This window comes from Mastacembelus armatus, chromosome 13, assembly GCF_900324485.2.
Source record: "Mastacembelus armatus chromosome 13, fMasArm1.2, whole genome shotgun sequence".
Taxonomy (NCBI): Eukaryota; Metazoa; Chordata; class Actinopteri; order Synbranchiformes; family Mastacembelidae; genus Mastacembelus; species Mastacembelus armatus.
This window is the reverse complement of record NC_046645.1, coordinates 2,837,082-2,857,333: the sequence shown is the minus strand read 5'-3', so window position 1 is coordinate 2,857,333 and position 20,252 is coordinate 2,837,082. Positions and strand designations below refer to the sequence as shown.

The 20,252-nt window shown below is 41.8% G+C and overlaps 3 protein-coding genes across 6 annotated transcripts; 1 reads left to right on the top strand and 2 right to left on the bottom strand.

The window, feature by feature from the left end:
* Positions 1-211: 211 nt before the first annotated feature.
* LOC113125623 (sodium- and chloride-dependent GABA transporter 2-like) lies at positions 212-7,810 on the top strand. Its single transcript, XM_026299198.2, has 14 exons — positions 212-439; positions 520-654; positions 1,496-1,636; positions 2,169-2,256; positions 2,360-2,492; positions 2,569-2,703; positions 2,774-2,877; positions 2,959-3,083; positions 4,566-4,678; positions 4,754-4,891; positions 5,125-5,227; positions 6,734-6,834; positions 6,953-7,123; positions 7,454-7,810. Exons 1-14 carry the CDS (start codon positions 280-282, stop codon positions 7,562-7,564), a joined length of 1,758 nt encoding a protein of 585 aa, XP_026154983.1. The 5' UTR covers positions 212-279; the 3' UTR covers positions 7,565-7,810.
* A 236-nt stretch (positions 7,811-8,046) lies between these two features.
* LOC113125624 (CLOCK-interacting pacemaker) lies at positions 8,047-16,631 on the bottom strand. 4 transcript variants are annotated; one of them, XM_026299201.2, is made up of 4 exons: positions 16,569-16,631; positions 14,084-14,266; positions 11,432-11,631; positions 8,047-10,900 (listed from the first exon to the last, which is right to left on the bottom strand). In XM_026299201.2, the coding sequence occupies exons 2-4, from the start codon at positions 14,256-14,258 to the stop codon at positions 9,857-9,859; spliced, it is 1,419 nt and encodes a 472-aa protein (XP_026154986.1). In that variant the 5' UTR covers positions 14,259-14,266; positions 16,569-16,631; the 3' UTR covers positions 8,047-9,856. The 4 variants fall into 4 exon arrangements, with proteins under 4 accessions (XP_026154986.1, XP_026154985.1, XP_026154987.1 ...); XM_026299200.2 differs by lacking the exon at positions 16,569-16,631 and adding an exon at positions 16,349-16,501; XM_026299202.2 differs by lacking the exon at positions 16,569-16,631 and adding an exon at positions 15,627-16,326.
* Positions 16,632-17,144: 513 nt separating this feature from the next.
* ccnp (cyclin P) lies at positions 17,145-19,775 on the bottom strand. Its single transcript, XM_026298689.1, has 8 exons — positions 19,666-19,775; positions 19,318-19,402; positions 19,055-19,218; positions 18,746-18,844; positions 18,272-18,427; positions 17,923-18,081; positions 17,667-17,845; positions 17,145-17,439 (listed from the first exon to the last, which is right to left on the bottom strand). The coding sequence occupies exons 1-8, from the start codon at positions 19,699-19,701 to the stop codon at positions 17,271-17,273; spliced, it is 1,047 nt and encodes a 348-aa protein (XP_026154474.1). The 5' UTR covers positions 19,702-19,775; the 3' UTR covers positions 17,145-17,270.
* Positions 19,776-20,252: the final 477 nt, after the last annotated feature.

Here is a 20,252-nt window from a genome sequence, read left to right as displayed (position 1 = left end):
TGACATAGTACAGCAGCATAAAAAAATGTTTGTCTCACCGGCCTTCAAATGCATTTGGTGGGAAACACGAGGGCGATTTCATTAAACTAGACAAATGAGTAGACTGAAATTCATGCTCCGTCTAGAGATAATTTACATTTCCTCTGAAAACTCATTAACAGGTCGGCCAGTTGCTTATTACATGACACAGAATTAGTAGCGAATATAAAGGTTGAGAACACCTTCAAGACTAAGTGTATAGATTAAGAGGAGGACTGGGTTCACACTGAGCTACTGAGTATGCTGAATAAAAAACGTGCAACAAACAACAAGCAAGCAGAGGTGGAGGACAGAGGCCACTGGGGCAGTAAAGTAGAGTTTCTCTTGGCTGTGGCAGGAAATGTTGTCGGCCTGGGCAACGTGTGGAGGTTTCCTTACCTCTGCTACAAAAATGGAGGTGGTAAGTACATAGGATGCTCTCTATGTGCTACCCAACAACTGTAGTACAGGTATGCACTGTTATGTATTTTGTAAATTCAGGTGCATTTCTGGTGCCGTACCTGGTATTCGTGGCGACCTGTGGCGTACCGCTGTTCCTGCTGGAAACCACCATAGGCCAGTACACCCAGGAGGGCGGCATCACCTGCTGGAGGAAGCTATGTCCACTAGCAGAAGGTATACTGTGCAGGAATTTATTAATAAATAAATAATATGTCGCCAGATGTTATAAATAATAGTTTATTTATAACATCTTTTACAGAATAATACACAAAAAGCTGAAAAACAGATTCAGGAGCAATGATTTGAAATGACGGCTCATCCAGGAAGAGCAGGTGGTTTAATTATTGGCGTAGTTCACACCATGAGAAGGTTTCTTTGTTCATGTGTGACAGTTCAGTGCAATGGTGCCAGTGAGTGGTACTGTTTGAGTCAGTGACATATTACCCACTCTGAAACTAAACAAAGTCACAAATGAAGACACAGTATTCCCTCTTGATGTCAGAACACTAAGAGTCGTCAGTACAAGGCAAACATTGACTACATGGCTTATGTGACCTTTATTTCAAGCCAAAAAACTAATATTTAAACAAGAGAAACCTGAAAATGTTTCACTTGTGTTACTGAATGTTTATTTTACTTGAGAATCCAACATCACATCAGTGTCCCTTTATGGGGCTTGTAAACTCTTTTTGAAGTTGTGTGAAATCTGATAAAATGTCTTAAGTCTACAAATTTGGGTGCATCCCAATTACCTTATTCGATTGTTCCTTGCCCTTTGATTGTTGCTTGACCCAGATGTTATTCCAGTCCACCATCTTGAAGACTGTCCAAAAAGCTCTCATGGCAGCTCCTCCGACACATTAGACCATCTTTTCAGAAATGTCTTTTTTAGTTAGGCATGAACTTTTATCAGAAATGAGTTGGTAATAAGTGACAATACACGGTTTGGGTAATGGATAAGTGGAGGAAATTAGGCTTGTGTCTGTAACAGCACACACCAAATCTGTTCCTGCAGGAATTGGCCATGGGGGGCAGCTGATCCTCTTCTACAGCTGTATGACCTACATCATTATTTTGTCCTGGTCTTTGTTCTACCTGGCGTTTTCCTTCAGCTCCCAGCTGCCATGGGCCAGCTGCAGCAACTACTGGAACACCGGTAAACACCTGGATACCATCACTTACAGTAATATTGACTTGTGTAACTCAAGACAAACAAATATTTGATCTACTGATGATACCACACATCAAGCCTTCAATGAATTTCAACGATCAAATGAGTTGAGCCAAATAATGTATAACTACAATGAACACAGGGTGTTTATCTTATGACTTCATATGTATAAGAAGGAGCCAGCATGCACAATAAACAGACTGAAAGAAGCTAAGAAGAGTCCAGCCACCTTTAATTTCTGATTTATATCTTTACTTTTTCTACTACGCTGCAGCAAATCTAAAGAACTAAACCCCATTTATTAATAATATTTCATGAAAAAATCTTAATCTTACCTTTCCAAGATATTTGGCTAAAATAAGGATTTGGAATTATTTATTTGAATAAAATGACATAAAAATATAAGAACACACGCTCTCATAGACTCTGCACTTGACAATTTTGCCTGATCTCACTGTCAACAAGCAAAACACAACAAAGAACTGTTGTGTGAATATGTTTCTCACTATTCTTTCAGACAACTGTGTAGACTTTTCAGCAAGAAGTAACACGTCTGAGTGGATCAACCAAACAAACTCAACATCTGCGGCGACAGAATTCTGGGAGTGTGTCTATGTTTACCAGACTACGCCACTAAATACGAACTATAGCTGAGATATCATGCAAGATAAAACAGTTCAATAAAACATCATCATCTTTATTTCCCAGGCGACGAGTGCTGGCTATTTCAGCAGGGATCGAGGAAATAGGCAGCATCAGGTGGGACGTGCTGCTGTGTTTAATTGTTATGTGGATCATCTGCTACTTTTGCATCTGGAAAGGAGTCAAATCTACAGGAAAGGTATTTATGTGCCTTAAACAGTGGTAAATGTGCTTACTGTATATTTACAAATGTCATATCTGTCATTTTGTTCCAGGTGGTGTATTTCACGGCTACCTTTCCTTATGTGATGATGTTAATTCTTTTGATCCGTGGACTCTCTCTTCCTGGTGCGTTACAAGGCGTAGTGTTTTATCTTCTGCCTGAACCCTCTCGACTGACTGACCCTCAGGTGGGAGCTTAGTAACATACTGTAACACTGTCAGTAGACTAATGTACTCACTGTTGAGTTGTTGGAACAGGTGTGGATGGAGGCTGGGGCTCAGATCTTCTTCTCATTCAGTGTGGGAGTGGGCTCCTTAACTGTTCTAGGCAGCTACAACAATTACAACAACAACTGCTATAAGTAGGTATTAGTCAGTGTGTCATTAGTCAATTAATCATTAAAACATGAACTCACCTGTTGCTGTATTTCTACATGTTGCAGAGACAGTCTGTGGCTGTGTTTGCTGAACAGTGTTACCAGTGTGGTAGCTGGGTTCGCAGTCTTTTCTGTGCTGGGATTCATGGCTCAGGAACAAGGCGTCCATATTGATGAAGTGGCCGAGTCAGGTAATACAAGGTAGCAGAGATGTTCAGAATGATGCAGCCTTGTCTTCCTGGGCTCACAGTCACAGAGAATCATGATTTCATGGCACCTTGTTACAGTACTGTGAAGTCTTACATAAAAAACACACATCCATGCATCCATCTATTTAACACTGCAGGTTTGATTCGGTTGCACTTGTCTGTAGATCAGTAGGTCTGGTCTGGGCTCAGCCCCCCCATGGAGGAAACTCATTTTAGCCATTTGTATTGCTTGGGGTCATTGGTCAATTTTTCCCTCAGTCAAGAACAAGACACCAAGGCCCTTGAACTCGTTCTCATGAGGCAGCAATGTATTCCCCAGCCAAAGAGCCCGGCCCGGTCAAATGCATTAACTGTAATTATGAGCCCGAGCCCGATTTAAACCCACAGTTTTTTATAACAGACGTTCTCAGCTACAATTCTGAGTTGTTTGAACTACAGGAATTAGTTTAGATTTATCTTAATGAATAATGCAACAAGGACGAAGCATGTAAACTGCATTGACTGTTTTAATGATAAAAAATCCACAAATGCTTGATCACGTCCAGGCCCGAGGACAGTGGCAGAAAATATCGTCCCGACCCGCCAGTAGAGAATCTAAACTCTAGTCTGAGTACTTCTAATGCTTCTGGTTTAAATCGGTAAACTCTTTGCTGCCATCCACAGGACAACTACAAGCATAACAAGCACAATATCACTTATTCAACCATATGGTCTGTGGTTGAATAAGTGATATTAAAACTAGGAATAAATCATAACTAGCCATGAATCAGGTGCTGAAATGAACAAAGGTGTTCAAAAGCTGGTTAACCTGCTTGCAAGTTCCCCTGTAGTGCATGCTGGGGGAAGTAGTCCTGGGGACTCACCCCTTTTCCCCAACTACATAGCCCACACCAGGAGGTGGTTCAACTTAGCCATTGTTCCCTCTTTAGTCTGAGCCAAGGGCTGATATAGGGACCACCACCCTGTTTCTCTATAGGCAGCAAACCACATCTGAAAACCTTTTGAGAACAGTACAGGGTTCAGACCTGTGGCTTATGAGCTTAGGTTATAGGCCCTTCCTAAATCCAGTCATCTGGCCCGAGTCCTGGTAGCTTGGTGACCATTTGCAGGACATGTTAACATTTATTCAGCTTGGTCGTATCAGGTATAGTTAATCAGTATTTTAATGAATATTTTGCTTCAGGGGTGGTCTATGAGAGTATGTGTAACCATTAATTTCATACTGTACAATGTGCATACTAAAGAATGTTACTTGGCACACAGATGCGCAATGTGTGGGCAATAATCATCCTTTACAACTTTGAATTTTTCACAATCTCTTCATCCCACACTTAGAAATATACTTTCACTTGCACATTATCCAGCTGATTAATCCTCGCAGCAGCAGTGCCAGCAGCAGCTTCCAGCAATCACACTGCATTTTCTTCAGAAAAAGCACGTTCCAGTTGTGACTTTGTTTTCCAGGTCCAGGCCTGGCATTTATTGCTTACCCTCAGGCTGTTGCCATGATGCCTCTGCCTCAAATATGGTCCATCTGTTTCTTTGTCATGCTGATTCTCTTGGGTTTGGACACACAAGTAAGATGCACATGGACTCTTTAAGAAAACACATGACCATTTGGAAATCTACTTATTCTCTTCTATTCTCTGTAGTTTGTTGTATTGGAGGTGGTGATGACATCCGTCACAGACATGTTTCCCTCAGTAATGCGCAGGGCAGGCAGACGGGAATGCTTCCTCCTCTTGTTCTGCCTCATATGTTTCGTCTCTCAGCTTGTAATGATCACTGAGGTCTGTATTTAGTCTCCTATTTGCATGTATTGGTCCAATATGGCAGCATATTTCTAGTGAAGCACAATATTTATGTCAAGCTTTTTTCAATCACTACAAAAAAGATGCTTTTAGGTTATAATGATGATTATAATAATAGAAACAACTGGCTCATAGAGTTCCATTTGTCAAAAGGTGATATACAAATATAAAATAAGACCATGTAAAATGAATGTCTCTGCTGTTGTCTTTAGGGAGGCATGTACGTGTTCCAGCTGTTTGACTACTATGCTTGTAACGGCACCTGCATCCTCTTTCTCTCTGTGTTTGAAACCCTGGCACTGGGATGGGTTTTTGGTAGGTATGGGCTGTTATATTGCAGTATATTTGTTGTATTTCAGGCCAAGTCTTGGAGTGCTACCTGCTTAGTCCTGTTTAGCTTCACGGGGATCTGCTGGAGCCTACCCCAGCTCTCTTTGGGTGAAAGGCAGGGGTCCACCCTGGACAGGTCCCCAGTCCATCACAGGGCCACATAGAGACCAACAACCTCACACACTCACACTCACTCCTATGGGCAATTTAGAGTCACCAATCAACCTGACATACATGTTTTTGGACTGTGGGAGGAAACCAGAGTACCTGGAGAAAACCCACACAAGCACAGGGAGAACATGCAGACTCCACACAGAAAGGCCCCTGATGGGTTTCAAACCAGGAACCTTCTTGCTGTGAGGCTAACCACCAACCCACTGTTCTGCCCAGATAAGCATATTTCCCAAAATACCAAATGTTTTTTAACAGTGTTTCAATAACCTAAAATCACCCCATATTTACCTGCCAACTTAACATCAGCTAACTGCATGTCAAGCTATGTAGTGTCTTATTACTATTGGCACAGTGGTGCTCACTTTACCAGGCAACAGCCAAGTGCAGACCCTCTTTATTATCTTAGCAAGCTACAGAGCTTCCACTCTTTTTCACCCATGCAGCCCACCAATGCTAATTAGCATGGTAACTGTGTACTTAGCAAAATGTCCCCCTTACTAGACCACAAAAATGATTAGCATGCTAAGCTAGTTAGCATGCTATCTGAACCACCATATAATCTTAGCAAGCAACACACCATGTGCTTCTGTTTAAAGTACAGGGAGACTACAAGTCCTGCACCCACAGCCACTTACCTTTCTCCATACCCAGAACTATTCACCTGACCTGGCTACAGTATTGGCCTTCTTATACCCAGGTCACAAAGCAGGGACAAGACTGGATTCATATGGACTCATGTAGTGAAGGGGCCTACTGGGCACAGGCCCAGGGGCCTAAGGGGTTGGGGGCCCTAGAGGAGAACTGTGAAGGTGGAAAGTCCACTGACAGCAACAAAATACAGGAAAATGTGAAAAAGCTACAATGAAATACAAAAACAGATGAAATTAAATAATTATTAGTTAAAGAGATGTAAAACGTCACACAAATGGGGACAAAATGCTAAAAAAAAAAAAGACACACAACAACAAAACACAAAGCAACTACAAACTGTCTAAAAAACACATGGTTGCTGTTACAAAAGTAGGGCCCTTGTACATTTTCTCATGATTCTGTCAGTAAAACCCCTATGACAGGGGCAAGAAGTAAAAATAACATTAACACTGCATGTACACAAATAGTACATGAAAAAGCTAAATGTGTGCATACTGGTCAGAGTTGATGTGGCAGGTCAGGTGGCCTGAGATTTTCCAACGGTGTCCATGGCCACTTGTTGGTGGGGCCCCTGCCTATGTGCAGTTACACTGGTTGGACCTGAGGTTTCCAACTGCTGTAATGCTTAATAACATAAATACTACTTATCCAATGTCATCTATCAAGGGGCAGAGCGGCTGTATGCCATCATAAAAGACATGACAGGTGTGCACGCCAACCCGTACTTCAAAATCTGCTGGCTCTACCTCACGCCACTGGTCTCACTGGTGAGTCAGGTCCAGTGTTGCATGTGTGATCATGAATATCCTCAAAGCTTTGGTCCTTCCAGAAAATATATGTATATTACATCTACAAAAATAACAAAGGAGTCTGTTGTTATTTCAGGGCTCTTTCACATGCTCATTAGTGCAGTACCAGCCGCTGACCTTTAATCGCTGGTACGTGTATCCAGACTGGGCATACATATTGGGCTGGGTACTAGCCTTGTCTTCCATCCTGCTTGTGCCAGGATGTGCCCTATATAGACTTGGAACTGAAACCGGGACCCTGAGTCAGGTAGGGCAAATGTGTAAATAATGGTTATAGTTTAATCAAGAAATGTCATGAAGTCTCTCATACATAAACCAAAATGTTCAATTCATACTCCTTGACACATTTTATGTAAAAATCCATGTGTGAGACATTAAAGAATATTTAAATGTTATGTATGAGCCAATAAAAAGCAAAGGTATGATTATTTTCGGAGCACATTCTCTAGTTTGCACCAGTATGAAGGATGCAAATACCAACAGGCTGCATTAATGATTGCCATTATTGCACTGATGCTGTTTCAGCACTGCACTTTGTACAGAAACTTAATGGTGACTATGTCTCCCAATTTCTTAGCGTTTCCATCATCTTTGCCAGTCTAGTCCTGACTGCTCACTGACTCAAGAGAGAGAGGTTGAGCTGCAGCACATGAGAGAAGAAGCACTGCATCAATTCATTCCCAATTGATATGAAAGGCCACTTGATCCTAAACCCTTTCTCAGAACTACTAAGGGTAGTGTTGTTTATTTTAGCTGTATTGTATTGATCACAGATTGATCAAGATTTATAAGAGCAAGTATCATTAAAATGCTTATCAAACAAAAACTATTATGTTTAACATAGAAAAAACATTCTCAAATGAATGTATGTTTATCAAATGTACATTTAAAATGTACAACAAATAATACTAAAATGTGCAAAATCCTGCTGTAATGTTGACTGCTGACTTATAAACTGAAAACACATGAGAAAATATTTCCTTCCTTGACAGTCTGTGCCAACAGACTTAATATAATTTTATTATCCTAAAAAAATCAAACCTTTAATGTATTTCAAAAGGATAAAAACACATAAAACTGGGATTTTTCTTTGTCAACATAGAACTAAAACTGAAGAAAACCTTTCAGTAGCAGGAGACAATAAACCACACGGCAACTATTCAGACCCCGTCACTTTTTGCACAAAATATATTTTAAATGGATGAAATTTTAATTTTTCACCAATCTACATACTTCTACATACAATAACCCATAATAACAAAGTACAAACATGGTTTTAGAAACTTTTGAAAAAGTATTTTAAGAAGTGACGTCCTTGGGAGGCGCCTAGAACCTTACTGGAGTCCACCTCTGGCAAACTGAACTGATTGGTCATAGAAGGGCTCACACACCTGTATATATAAAGTCCCATTCACATTGTAGGGCAGGACAATAAAACCATGCCATAAACTGTGTAAATCATTTGTCCACCAAGCCACATGAGTATCCAGGTAAGGTGACCAAGGACTAACAGGGTTAGACTAACAAGTCCTCCCTGAGACATACATTGAACACTTTGGGCGGAACTGAGTACTGCTAATCAACTGAAACACCATCGCTGCAGTGAAGCTTGGTAGCAGCAACATCATGCTATGGGCAGCTTCTCAGCACTATGTGACTGTCAATCACTAGACTTAGACGGCATGGGTGCACAAAGTGAAAAAGGCTGAATACTTTCTGAAACCACTGTATATGTCCTTCTCGTGTGTGTTTCAAAAACTGGTAGCTTTTTTCAGTTTTTGTGGCAGTAACTGGATTAATTCAAGTTTATGTAAACTCACTTTAGAAAAATACAACCATGATGTATTTTTTAAAGGCTCACAGGATAAACAGGAAAAAAGTCTATTTCTTACATGTCACTTTATTTAAATACCTTAAAATTATTTAAAAAAAAAAAAAACACGAACCACTTTAAATTTCAGAAATCTCTGCATTATTGATAATGCTGTCATCATACACATACTTCACACATCAACATACAATATACTCTTTCATAACTGTGCTCCATCTTTGACTGACAGATGACCGCTTAACAGCAACAATTGGTTTGATTGGTGCAAAAAGAAAAAATAATAATAATCAAAGTGAAAACCTTTAATGCTGCTGCAGAGTAGAATATGGTATAACTGATTATTACTGAGATGATGTGTTGATAGTGCCTGTATTATCATGTGTGCTGTCACTGTGGGATTAATAAAGATTATGAAACCTGTGATGAGAATGTGCCCTGGTAATACAAAAATAAAACACATCAAGCAAGAAGAGTTGTTAAGGCTTTGTAGAAAGGCAACTGTATAGAAGTCCAGCAATCCAACGTGATGTTACAGACAGTTTAGAGTGTTTCCTTGAATTAAGGAGTCATTGGAGTCTTTATGGGAGTCATCTCTGCTGTTCTGAAGACAACAACATTCAACATTCATTTACCAGGAGATGAACTCCATGTTTTCCCTGAATTGAGTTGGTCTGCTGTTACAATGGAACAGTCTGCTGAACTGGTTTATGGTGTGGGTGTCATCAGTGGATCATTGCCACCTTTGTGGAAGCCTCCTAGTAAAACCTTCTTGTTTGGCTCAGAAACTACTCACCTCTTCTGTGCAGTTCTATGATATAAAGTTTGCAGTGGCAACATAAGTAAGACGCTGCCTTGGGACTGAATTGCACTGAGTGCATTAATTAACTATCAGCTCGCAGATGTGAAACATGTCTGATGAAGCACATTAGGTAACTTAAGAATATACCGTGACATGTACATTAAGTACTAAACTGGAGTCATCTTTTGATTTCCATTGACCTACAGATAATCTGCATGACTCCTATAAAACCAGGTTTACATAACCAGGGGTAAACCATTAAAACCACCAATAAAAACCAAACTCACATGCTTCTCCACTGGCTGGCCCTGAGTACTCGTTCTTTTCTGTTAAAGGCACTGTAGTTTGTGCTAACCAGTAGAACTGTCAGGAGGTATAAAGGCAACTTCCTCTGAGGATTTCTGACCTGTGCTGACCTCCTCGTTTCGTCCTGAGTGAGACTGCTGTGGTACAAGACAGTTCTGGTTTGGATCTGGTATGTTGGGGTGAGGGTAAGACAGCGGCACATCTAAGTTGTCAGCAGCTTCTGGCTTGTTGGTGTCATCTGTGGAAATACTCTCCTGTTGACCAGCTGACTCTAGAGGAGCTGGGACCTGTAAATTCTGCAGGAGTTTGAGGCTGGGGTAGCTGCCCGACTCGGCCATGGCTCGGTACAGATGTTCCCAGGGTGTGATGCCGTTTAGGCTGCGGCTGGGGTTTCCAGCAGCCTGGCAAAGCAGCTCTGTGTGTTGACGCAGCTGGGCAATGTCCTGTTCTGTGGCATTGCTCTGGCGCAGCAGATGCTTTGTGCGCAGCGTAATGTCCAACAGACCTGACTGTCTGAGGATTTCTACTGTGTTGAGGAAACGGCGGTGGCGAATATTGATGGTGCTATTTCTGTTTCTATTTCTGGATGTAAGGACGGATGCAGTATTACGCTCACGGTGCACTGATGGAGAGACATTTACTGAGGATGAAATTGTGGAACTGGAGGCGGAGTGACGGTCTCTGGTTGAAGAGGAACCCAACTGCCCAGAAGCTGAAACTGCTACTTTGGGTTGTTTATAAAGTTGCTTCTCAGGTACACTCCTGGTCACAGGTGTGTCATCAATCTTGTCTTCTGTGCACATCCTCTTGCTCAAATTCTGAGAGTCATCATTCAGTGAAGATTTATCAGGTGGCTTCTTGCTGGGGTGTGGTGCAATACGGGGGTAGGAAGTGACAGTGGGTACGTAAGTGCCATTTATTTTCTTCCCTGTGACATAGCAATTCCGAGACACGGGTTTGTGGAGCTGTGTGGTGGCCGGCAAAAACCTAGACTGCTGGAGAAACATCGTATGTTGAGCACCAGACTTGCTGGTCTCCCTGCTTCCAGTTTTATAGTAGAGCTGAATGCTTTTCTGGATCATGTTTGGCTGGTGGGACATAAAGGGAGAAAAGAGCAAATACAGCAAACAGAGAGGACAAAATTCTAAATTGCAACTCTGACAGATACACAAAAGACTAGCAGAAATGTTCATTTTCACAAAAGCTTTGGCTTAAACAACAAAAGGTCCAAAAAAAAACTGAAAAAGGCACAACTGACCTCTTTTGCCCAACAGGTTCAGGCTATAGAAAACTTCAGATTGCCAAGTTCCTCTAGTGGGAAAGGAGCTTTCAACATTTTGTGCCTCACTAGCTTCACTTTGCAACTTTGCTGCATTTATCTTGAATTGCCCCGAGGGGACAAACGATGTTCTTGATTGATTATCACATTGCCTCTTCATTATTCTTTCACCTGTTTGACCCTTCAGCTCTCTACATGCCTCAGTCCCTACTCCCAGCGATTGTCATGTGTGCCACCTTCTGAATATCTCATTTCTTACCTTTCTACACAGAACTGAAAACATATTGAAGACAAAAGTGTGTATTCCTGATATCACTGTTTGTGCCAGTGCCTGTCTTACCCGTTCCAGCGTCATGTTGTTCATGATATAGATGGGCTGGAACGCTTGACCCGCTGACCTCAGGTTGGGATTCCCAGGAATACTTTGCCCAAGTTCTTGGTTTTGGCCTGGCTGTGACGTTTCTGTATGCTCGCTACATCTGGACTGGGATTTTTTGCTCAGTTGTTCCTCCACATCTGTCTGTTGCCAGTCTGAGCCGTCTGCAAAGAGGACAGAACAAAGAAAAATTTGACTAATCCAAATTAAAGCCATGTTTAAACCGACAGCTGGTAGTTAGATTGTTGTATTTCCTCATAGTATCTTGCCACATCCTTTCAATATTTACTTGTTTTTACATATTTATCTTTCCACTATTCTTCACACACCAATAGTTATAGCAAATAATCTTCTTCTTTTCCTCTGGGCTGCTCCCTTCAGGGGTCGCCACAGCGAATCATCTGCCTCCATTTAACCCTATCCTCTGTATCCTCCTCACCCACACCAACTATCCTCATGTCCTCCTTCACTACATCCAAGAACCTCCTCTTTGGTCTTCCTCTAGGCCTCCTTCCTGGCAGCTCTAACCTCAGCATCCTTTTACCAATGTATTCACTGTCCCTCCTCTGAACATGTCCAAACCATCTCAATCTGGCTTCCCTGGCTTTTTCTCCAAAACATCTAACATGAGCTGTCCCTCTGATGTCCTCATTCCTGATCCTATCCATCCTCGTCACTCCCAGAGAGAACCTCAACATCTTCAGCTCTGCTACCTCCAGCTCTGCCTCCTGTCTTTGTCTCAGTGCCACTGTCTCTAAACCAGACAACATTGCTGGTCTCACCACTGTCTTGTCCACCTTTCCTTTCATTCTTGCTGACACTCTTTTGTCACACATCACACCTGACACTTTCCTCCACCCGTTCCAACCTGCTTGCACCCGTCTCTTCACTTCACACTCTCCGTTGACCCTGTTGACCCTAGGTACTTAAAATCCTCCACCTTCTACCTTCTACCTCTACTCCCTGTAACCTCACCGTGCTACTTGAGTCACTGATCTCTTTCAGGTTGTAACGTCTGCACAAGATGTAATCAACTTGTGTGCTCCTGCCTCCACTCTTATATGTCGCCCTATGCTCCTCCCTTTTCTGGAAAAATGTGTTCACTACAGTCATTTCCATCCTTTTCCAAAGTCTACCACCATCTGTCCTTCTGCATTCCTGTCCTGCATACCAAACTTACCCATCACTTCCTGAAGTCTGCCCCAATCACCACTCTCTCACCACTAGGGAGACCCTGAATCACCTCATCCATCTCCCTCCAGAGTTTCTCCTTCTCTTCTAACTCACATCCTACCTGTGGGGCATAACCACTGACAACATTCAACATCACACCTTCAACTTCCAGCTTCACACTCATCACCCAGGACATTCCTAGAAAAATCCTCCTTCAGGATAACTCCTACTCCATTCCTCTTTCCATCCACACCATGATAAAACAGCTTGTACCCTGCTCCTAATCTATAGGCCTTGCTACCTTTCCACCTGGTCTCCTGAACACACAAGATATCCACCTTTCTTCTCTCCATCATATCAGCCAACTCTCTCTACATTCAAAGTCCCTACTCTAAGTCCGACACTCCTGCCCTTCCTCTTCGCTCTTTGCCCATGAACACGCCTTCGTCCTCTCCTCCTTCCACCAACAGTAGTCAGTAGTTTCCACTGGCACCCTGTAAGTCAACGGCACCAGTGGCGCTTGTTGTTAACCTGGGCCACGACCAATACGGTATGGAAGTCATATTTGTGATTCACATGTTTGATTTGGCTTAGATTTTACGTCGGATGCCCTTCCTGACACAACCCTCTGCATTTACCCGGACTTGGGACCGGCACATGAAGACACTGGATTGTGCCCCCATGTGGTTGCATTAGTTATAGCAAATAATGACAATGATAAATAATGATTACATTCAGAATCACATTTGTGCAATACAGGGTATTTATTTTGATGATTAGGACAGTAACACATTTTGGCTTCTTTGATTTGAAATGAAATGGTGGCTATGAGGGTCAAGTGCAGACTCTGAGCTTTCATTTGAGTGTGTATGAGGGTGTTCACATCCAAACTGGGTTAACAAAGTTGCAGAAACTTTTAGATAAATGTTAGGACAATGCAACAGGATAATGATCCATAAATCATAGCAAAAGTTACCAAGACTGATCCAGTAGTGAGATGAATGGCAAAGCTAGTCCCCTTTGGCTGCACTGGTACAATATTTCAGTTGCTGAATCATCAGTTTATGGGTTGTTAGCAACAGATGGTTTTACATTAAATATGATTAAAGTCCCATTTATCTCTGTATTGTAAAATTGGGGACCTATTAAAACCTCTACAATACCCATGATTGTCGTCTGGTGTGGATATAAACTTAGAAACTTACTCCAACTAACCTGGAAAGTTACAAACATTAACTTCATAGACACAGTTTCTTTCAAATCCAAGAACATGGTGTATCCATTATGCACTAAACCATTCATTCCCATTCAGCATTTATAATGATCACTGTCTGAGCTGACTTAGGTAAATATATATTATGAGATTGTAGAGGAAAACAGCTGTAGAAAATAAAACCTGGCAAATTCTAAATCTATAGGCATATTCTTGCCAAATTTACTCACCAGAGTAGCCAGAGTCTTTTTCTGAGCTACAGTGGGAGCCCCTTCGACTGGACTCATCGATCTCCTTAGTATCACATGTTGCCCGCGGAGTTGTACTGTTGCTCTTATCTTCAACATTCTTGTTTGACGCAGCACAAGGACTGTGCTTGCTCAAGCAAGGCTGTTCATTCGACATACTGCAATCTAATGAGAAAATATGTGATGTTTAGTCTGGCACTGAAAACACCTACGTAAACACATCATTTCAGACGTGCGATAGACTGGTGACAAGGCATGATTTGAGTCAAACACACACATCCAACAGAGAGAGGAGCGGCGGCACACACCATTCACACTCAAACCACATTTTCTGATCCACTAATTTCCACTAAAGATAACAGTGATCATATACCAATGGGGAAACAGACTGTGAAACAAAAACACTGAGAAATGCTTTAGAACCAGCATCACTAAGATCTTATTAATTTCAGGTGCATATAAACACCTTTAGAGGTGTGTATATGTGCATTTAAACACATATAAACACCTTTAAACGTGCGTACCTATCATGTATTGAAACTAAGCCAATTAATTACAAAGGTCATGAGTTGTTTTGAGTCCACAGAGATGTCCAAATAAATGTCATCAATGTTGTTAGGCAGACATGGGAGCTGGGAGTAAATACTAGTTTTTACAGGATTGTTGAAGCTTGTCCAAACTATGGCTCTGAGTTTTAGTCCTATTTCTTTGGCCTCCCACACGAGAAACAGTTTCTCATATCAGTGTCTGTGGCAACAAAACTCTATGTGATCGTGTCTGCATTGCAAAAATAAAAAAACAAATAGGGTACAATCAGTGTACACTAATTATATGACCCTCTCATTACTTTAACTGCATGTTTATTTTTTGAACCATGAAAAAAAAGGCACTCCTTAATTTGTCTGCTAATGACACAGAAGAGATGTTTGAGGAGTGGCATCAAATTATCAAAATATAAATATAAGATTTAAGAACAGATCTAGGAATTTATATCAACATTAGTGCAAGTTTATATATTTGACAGAAAGCAGTTAAATACCAATATACCAACACAGGGTTTGAGTGATTTCATAGGCCACTAGCGTAACTAACAAAAAGCTTGTGATCATAAAAACTGGGTATGAACATTATAAAATGACATACTATGATGTCACCTATGGTTAGGCACTAATCCATTTACATAACCAGTTACAGAAACTGTCACACAGCAGATTTTAACTGCTCCACCAAGAACAGATAGGTTCCATTCCAGTCAAAGTACAAATCCTAAAAACAAAAACACTGAGTGACTGAATAAGCTGAGGAATTTTTCAGCTACACCGACCTTAATGATTTCAGACACACTTCACTATTATGACTACTGTACCTCAAAATTAAGGAAGAAAAACAGATATCTCTCCAATAATCAGCAAAGCAGCCTTGACCTTGCTACTCACATTTTTGGGTTGCAACAGAATCAACTCTGCAGCAACACATAAAGCTATTGCAAAAGCTAAGGATAAGTTATGCAATTGATATTCTTACTTTTCAGCTGTGCACAACTTCAATGTGCTCCATCATTAATAAACCCTCTGCGTCTCTTTTTTAAATAAAAATCTTCATATATCGTGGAAGTATTAAAAACCTCATGTGTATACAGTCGACCTGTTCTTCCTATATTTTCGGTGGCAGTGGTTCCGTGAAGGCAGCACACAGCGGCTCCCCGCCCGCTCCTCTCCCTCCCCGGTTATGTAACACTCAACTTTGAGTCCGGCCCTTCTGCACACACTTCCTCTCACTGTGCTCGTAAACACGTACAAAGCATAGAAATCACAGAGGTCGCGTTTTAAAGACCATTACACACTCGTCTTTAACAGGTCGACGGCCATGTGAAAGACGAGGAAAAGTGCAGATTCGACAAAACCATATTTATTGGCGCTCTTAAAACTTGTAAAACGAGTATTTCCGATGAACAGTAATTGCCCCATGTGCGCCCAGTTAGCATAACGTTGGTGAAGTAATTATATGTGGGAGTTAAAGTAAAAAATAATTCATTTTCCCCTTTTGGTCAAATACGTGTAACACCACCACAGTACAAATGAGTTGAGGGGCCCCAACGTCTGTCACGTTCAAAATAAGAGACAGCATATCCGGTTGGTTTAATACACGAGGTAAAACAAAAAAACTAAATAACACGATCTTCTCCAAAACAATGTCACCTCACAGTAGTTATTTCGATTTTATATTCCTGTCTTTAACATTACTCACCTAAATAATCACCAAGGGGCAACTTTCGGGCTTTTGTTTTGAAATTCCGGTGGCTGTATTCTAGCTAGCTTGACGCCGCCGTTGGACGAGACGATGAAATGTTAAAGAGCGAAAAAAAAAAAAAAAAAAACATAACACCGTCACCAGAGCCTGTGTGCAGAAATAAGACAACACAAAAATAATCTGCCGATAACACAATTAAACGTAGACGTAAACGTACGGTCGCCTCTGCCGAGCCCACGGCCGCCTGTTAGACCACCTACCAGTCATGTTAATATGAGCTCTGTCCGCGAGCTCAACGCCCATTGGTGCGTCCGACAATTACGACAGCCAATCAGAAAGCACGGCACGTGTACCACAGAGGCAGTAGTAGTAGGACAAACAAAATGTTAGAATACAAAATGTTCCACACGGGATTAGATCAGATCTGTGCACCGACTGGGCCGGTTTCTGCACACGCGCACACACACACGAGAACTTGCAGGTGAAAATGTATCTGCAGACTTAAAGCCAATGACAAGACACCTGTGGTGCAATCAAACTATTGCTGCTTGCTGGAATGAAAACCATCTTAAAAAGGCGATAAAATGTGATTTTATCTATGTTCATCACAGTGATAAAAGGAAAGATTTGGAGAATTGTTTTTGTAGACTGGAGCCTGGTGAGCTTTTAGAAATGTCACATTTATGCAAAATAAACATCTGAGACAATACTTTGCAGCAGACACTTTATTTTTTACATTAAAATTTCTCATATTGAGAGAATTCACATCACCACAAATGACAAGACACGGACAAATATTTTCTAAATCAGCTGCAAGAGGCCTAAAACAGGTGAGCTGCTATGTTGGCACACAGCTTATAGTGGTTTAATCTCCACCTTAAAGCTGTGGCCTATATACAGTTCCTGTGAGTTAGATATGTTAAGTGCACATGCCCAGCAGAGCAGAAGCATTCTTTAGGTTGGGGTGCCTGCTGACATGCAAAGTCTCTGAGGAGGAGAATTTAATAAAACTAGCACAAGTTTCTCGGCTGTGGGCCTTGGCTGCAGCACTGGCTAAAATGTGCATGATCTTCAGCAGGGTAGGTTCACTGAAAAAAAACAAAGCATACAGATGTCACACTCAGAGAGGATGAATGCTGAATAAGAACAAAGCTTTCAGCTATGAGATTACAAAGACAGAAGCCAGAGTTCAGCACTGATGATGTTAAAGCTAGAGCCTCTTAATAGCACCATGGAATAGGTGTTATCAATAACTAGCATGTGATAGATGATGCTAAGGAAATGATAAAAATATCTTTTCAGTCAAGATGCAAACCTGCCGACATGTATGCTGGAGGCGAGACACCAGGCAGCCTCCCCTTCTGGTGTCGAAGGCTCCTGCAGGACTCGACGGGACAAGCAGAGAGCTGCTCCTGCCAACTGCATAGGCAGAAACACCAAACACTGGATCTCCAAGAGAGACAGCTCCATCAGATATCGAGCCATCCACACTACCTGGTGATGCAGATGACATTGTGGGATAAGACTTGTGCTGAGGATGCTTGTATTTAAAATAAAATGATAGTTCCCACCTTAGGACTGCAGCGAGCAATGGAGGCAAGAAGAAAGAGGAAATGCAGAGGGGGACAGAAGGACAAATTAAACTTTAGCCCACAAAGGACTTTGCGCTCCATTCGCAGCAGCTGATGCTTTGTGTATGTGTGGTCCATTAGGTAGCAGAGTCCCGAGACCTTGAGGAAGCAGCATAAAGTGGGAAAATATGTGTATAGGTTAAATAAGAATTTTAAAACAGATCTATTTATCAGTTGACTTTCTCTGGAAATTCCACCTCATGCATTTAGTCCACCACCACATCACTACATGCAGTCGTGCAGCCATGAAACTACAGCGTAATGGTTGTTGAGATCTGAACCAGGGTACCTCAGGAAGGAGACACTCTTCTTTCTTTGCAGCAAGGAAGAGGCAAACCATACCGAGCAGCTGCAGATTGGCAGTGGTCACCTTGATCAGCTGCAGGGAGCGGTTGAGGAGATGTATGGCCAGATAGAGGGTATCTTCCTGGAAATGCAACATTTCCTGGTAGGACATAAACAGGGCAATCAAGTCAAAACCACTTTCTCCTGAAACATACCTATCCAAACAAATCTGCAACAGCCAACTACAACCTGACCTGAACAAGAGGCCAGTGCAAACACAAGAAGCACATTTCCTTCAGGTGCCTCAATTTTAAGGTAACATGGGTGTTTTGTTTTTTTTAAAACCACTGTATAGACAGGCCATCTCAGTTGTGAAAAAAAAAAAAAAAAAAAAAAAAAAAAAAAGAACTGAACAACATGACAATATGACATTACATGAATACTGACACAAGGAAAAACTATTTACAGGGACACTCACATGAACTTGAATGAGCCAGTCTACCAGGATGACTCGAGTGGTCTCTGTGAAATGCCGGGGCATGTCAGCATTAGGCAAAGAGTTCCATGATTGAGTTCTCTGCAGTGTTTATAAAAACAAACACACACAGGTACACACACACACACTTTTAAAAGAGCCACACTGCAAATAAGCATTTGAGCCAGTCTAAGTCGCCCCTCTTGTGTTTGTGGTGGTGACATACGCGTACAGCACATCTGAAGGATCATGTTCCTTACTACTACAATAAAGACATGAAGCTTTTAGTGAGCTGTGTTCATGAGGTCTCACCATCATTTCCAAAAACATCTCCCAGGCATACACCCCATCCTCTATAAGGTTCAGTTTCTCCAGTGCTCTCTCTATTTCATGGCGCAGCAGGCTGGGAACCAGTGCCTGTAGGCTGTGAAGACCTTGCATCCCATGAAGCACATGCTCCTCCACACACCCATCTGCTATACAGGACGAAAACGAGGACAAGATAATACATCCAGATTTATCCCCCTACCCCCCAGGACTATTAAGTTAGTTCCCCTACACCAAACCTTTGGTACAGATTATGTCAGCTGAGCATGTCCGACTGTCTTCATGGAACCCCATTATCATGCCTTCATTTGTTTGCAGTGACAAGCTCCTTTTCTGCAAACACAAAGACCTTGAGCATGGGTGAAGCACACTTCTTCACAGAATGATTATACTCTTAGAGAAAATGACTAAACATGCCAAGCTGATGGAGAGAGCTGAAGATGGTTACAACAAAACTCAACATAATCTTAGCCAAGCAACACTACAAGCAGCTAAGAAACAGTGACGCAAAAAGCAGGTTAACATACTCTGACCATGAGTTAAATGAAAGAGTGCAGTGTGGTGGGTGAAGGTGACAAGCATGACTGGAAGTGTACCCATCTGCGTTCTGGCTCCATTTTGACAGGGGCCATCCTGGACTCGTCTACTTCTACAGGCTGCCAGCGATCTATAGGCCCACAGGCATTAGCCCAAGTTCTCAAAGGGGCTCGTCGCTCATCCACCTGGACAAACAATAGAGTCTTTGGATAGTTTCTGATGTGACTCTAGACACGTACAAATGCCCATTCAGCTAATTTCATTATTAGAACTGAAGCAAAAAAAAAAAGTCTCTGGATGATAATTAGTTTTCAGTGAACAACAGTGACAAGAACTGAATGTGCTCAGATAGTGGGTCACTTCAAGACGAGGTCGTCAAGACACAAGGTCTTCAACCATCTAATCAGGGACTGCTTGATACCAGGGATCCTGGCAGCTGAATGCAATTACTTTCCTGACAACACAAATATGAAGCAGGCCTGTTGTGTGGAGTTCGAGGTCCAATAAGCAAAGCGAAAATGTCTGGAGTTAAAGAAAAATAATGCCTTAACTGGAGAATAGCACAACTGATGAGGCCAAGATGGAACAATGATTGATTTTTTTTAAAAATTATTTCCCCATCAGATTATCCAAATACTCTCCATCT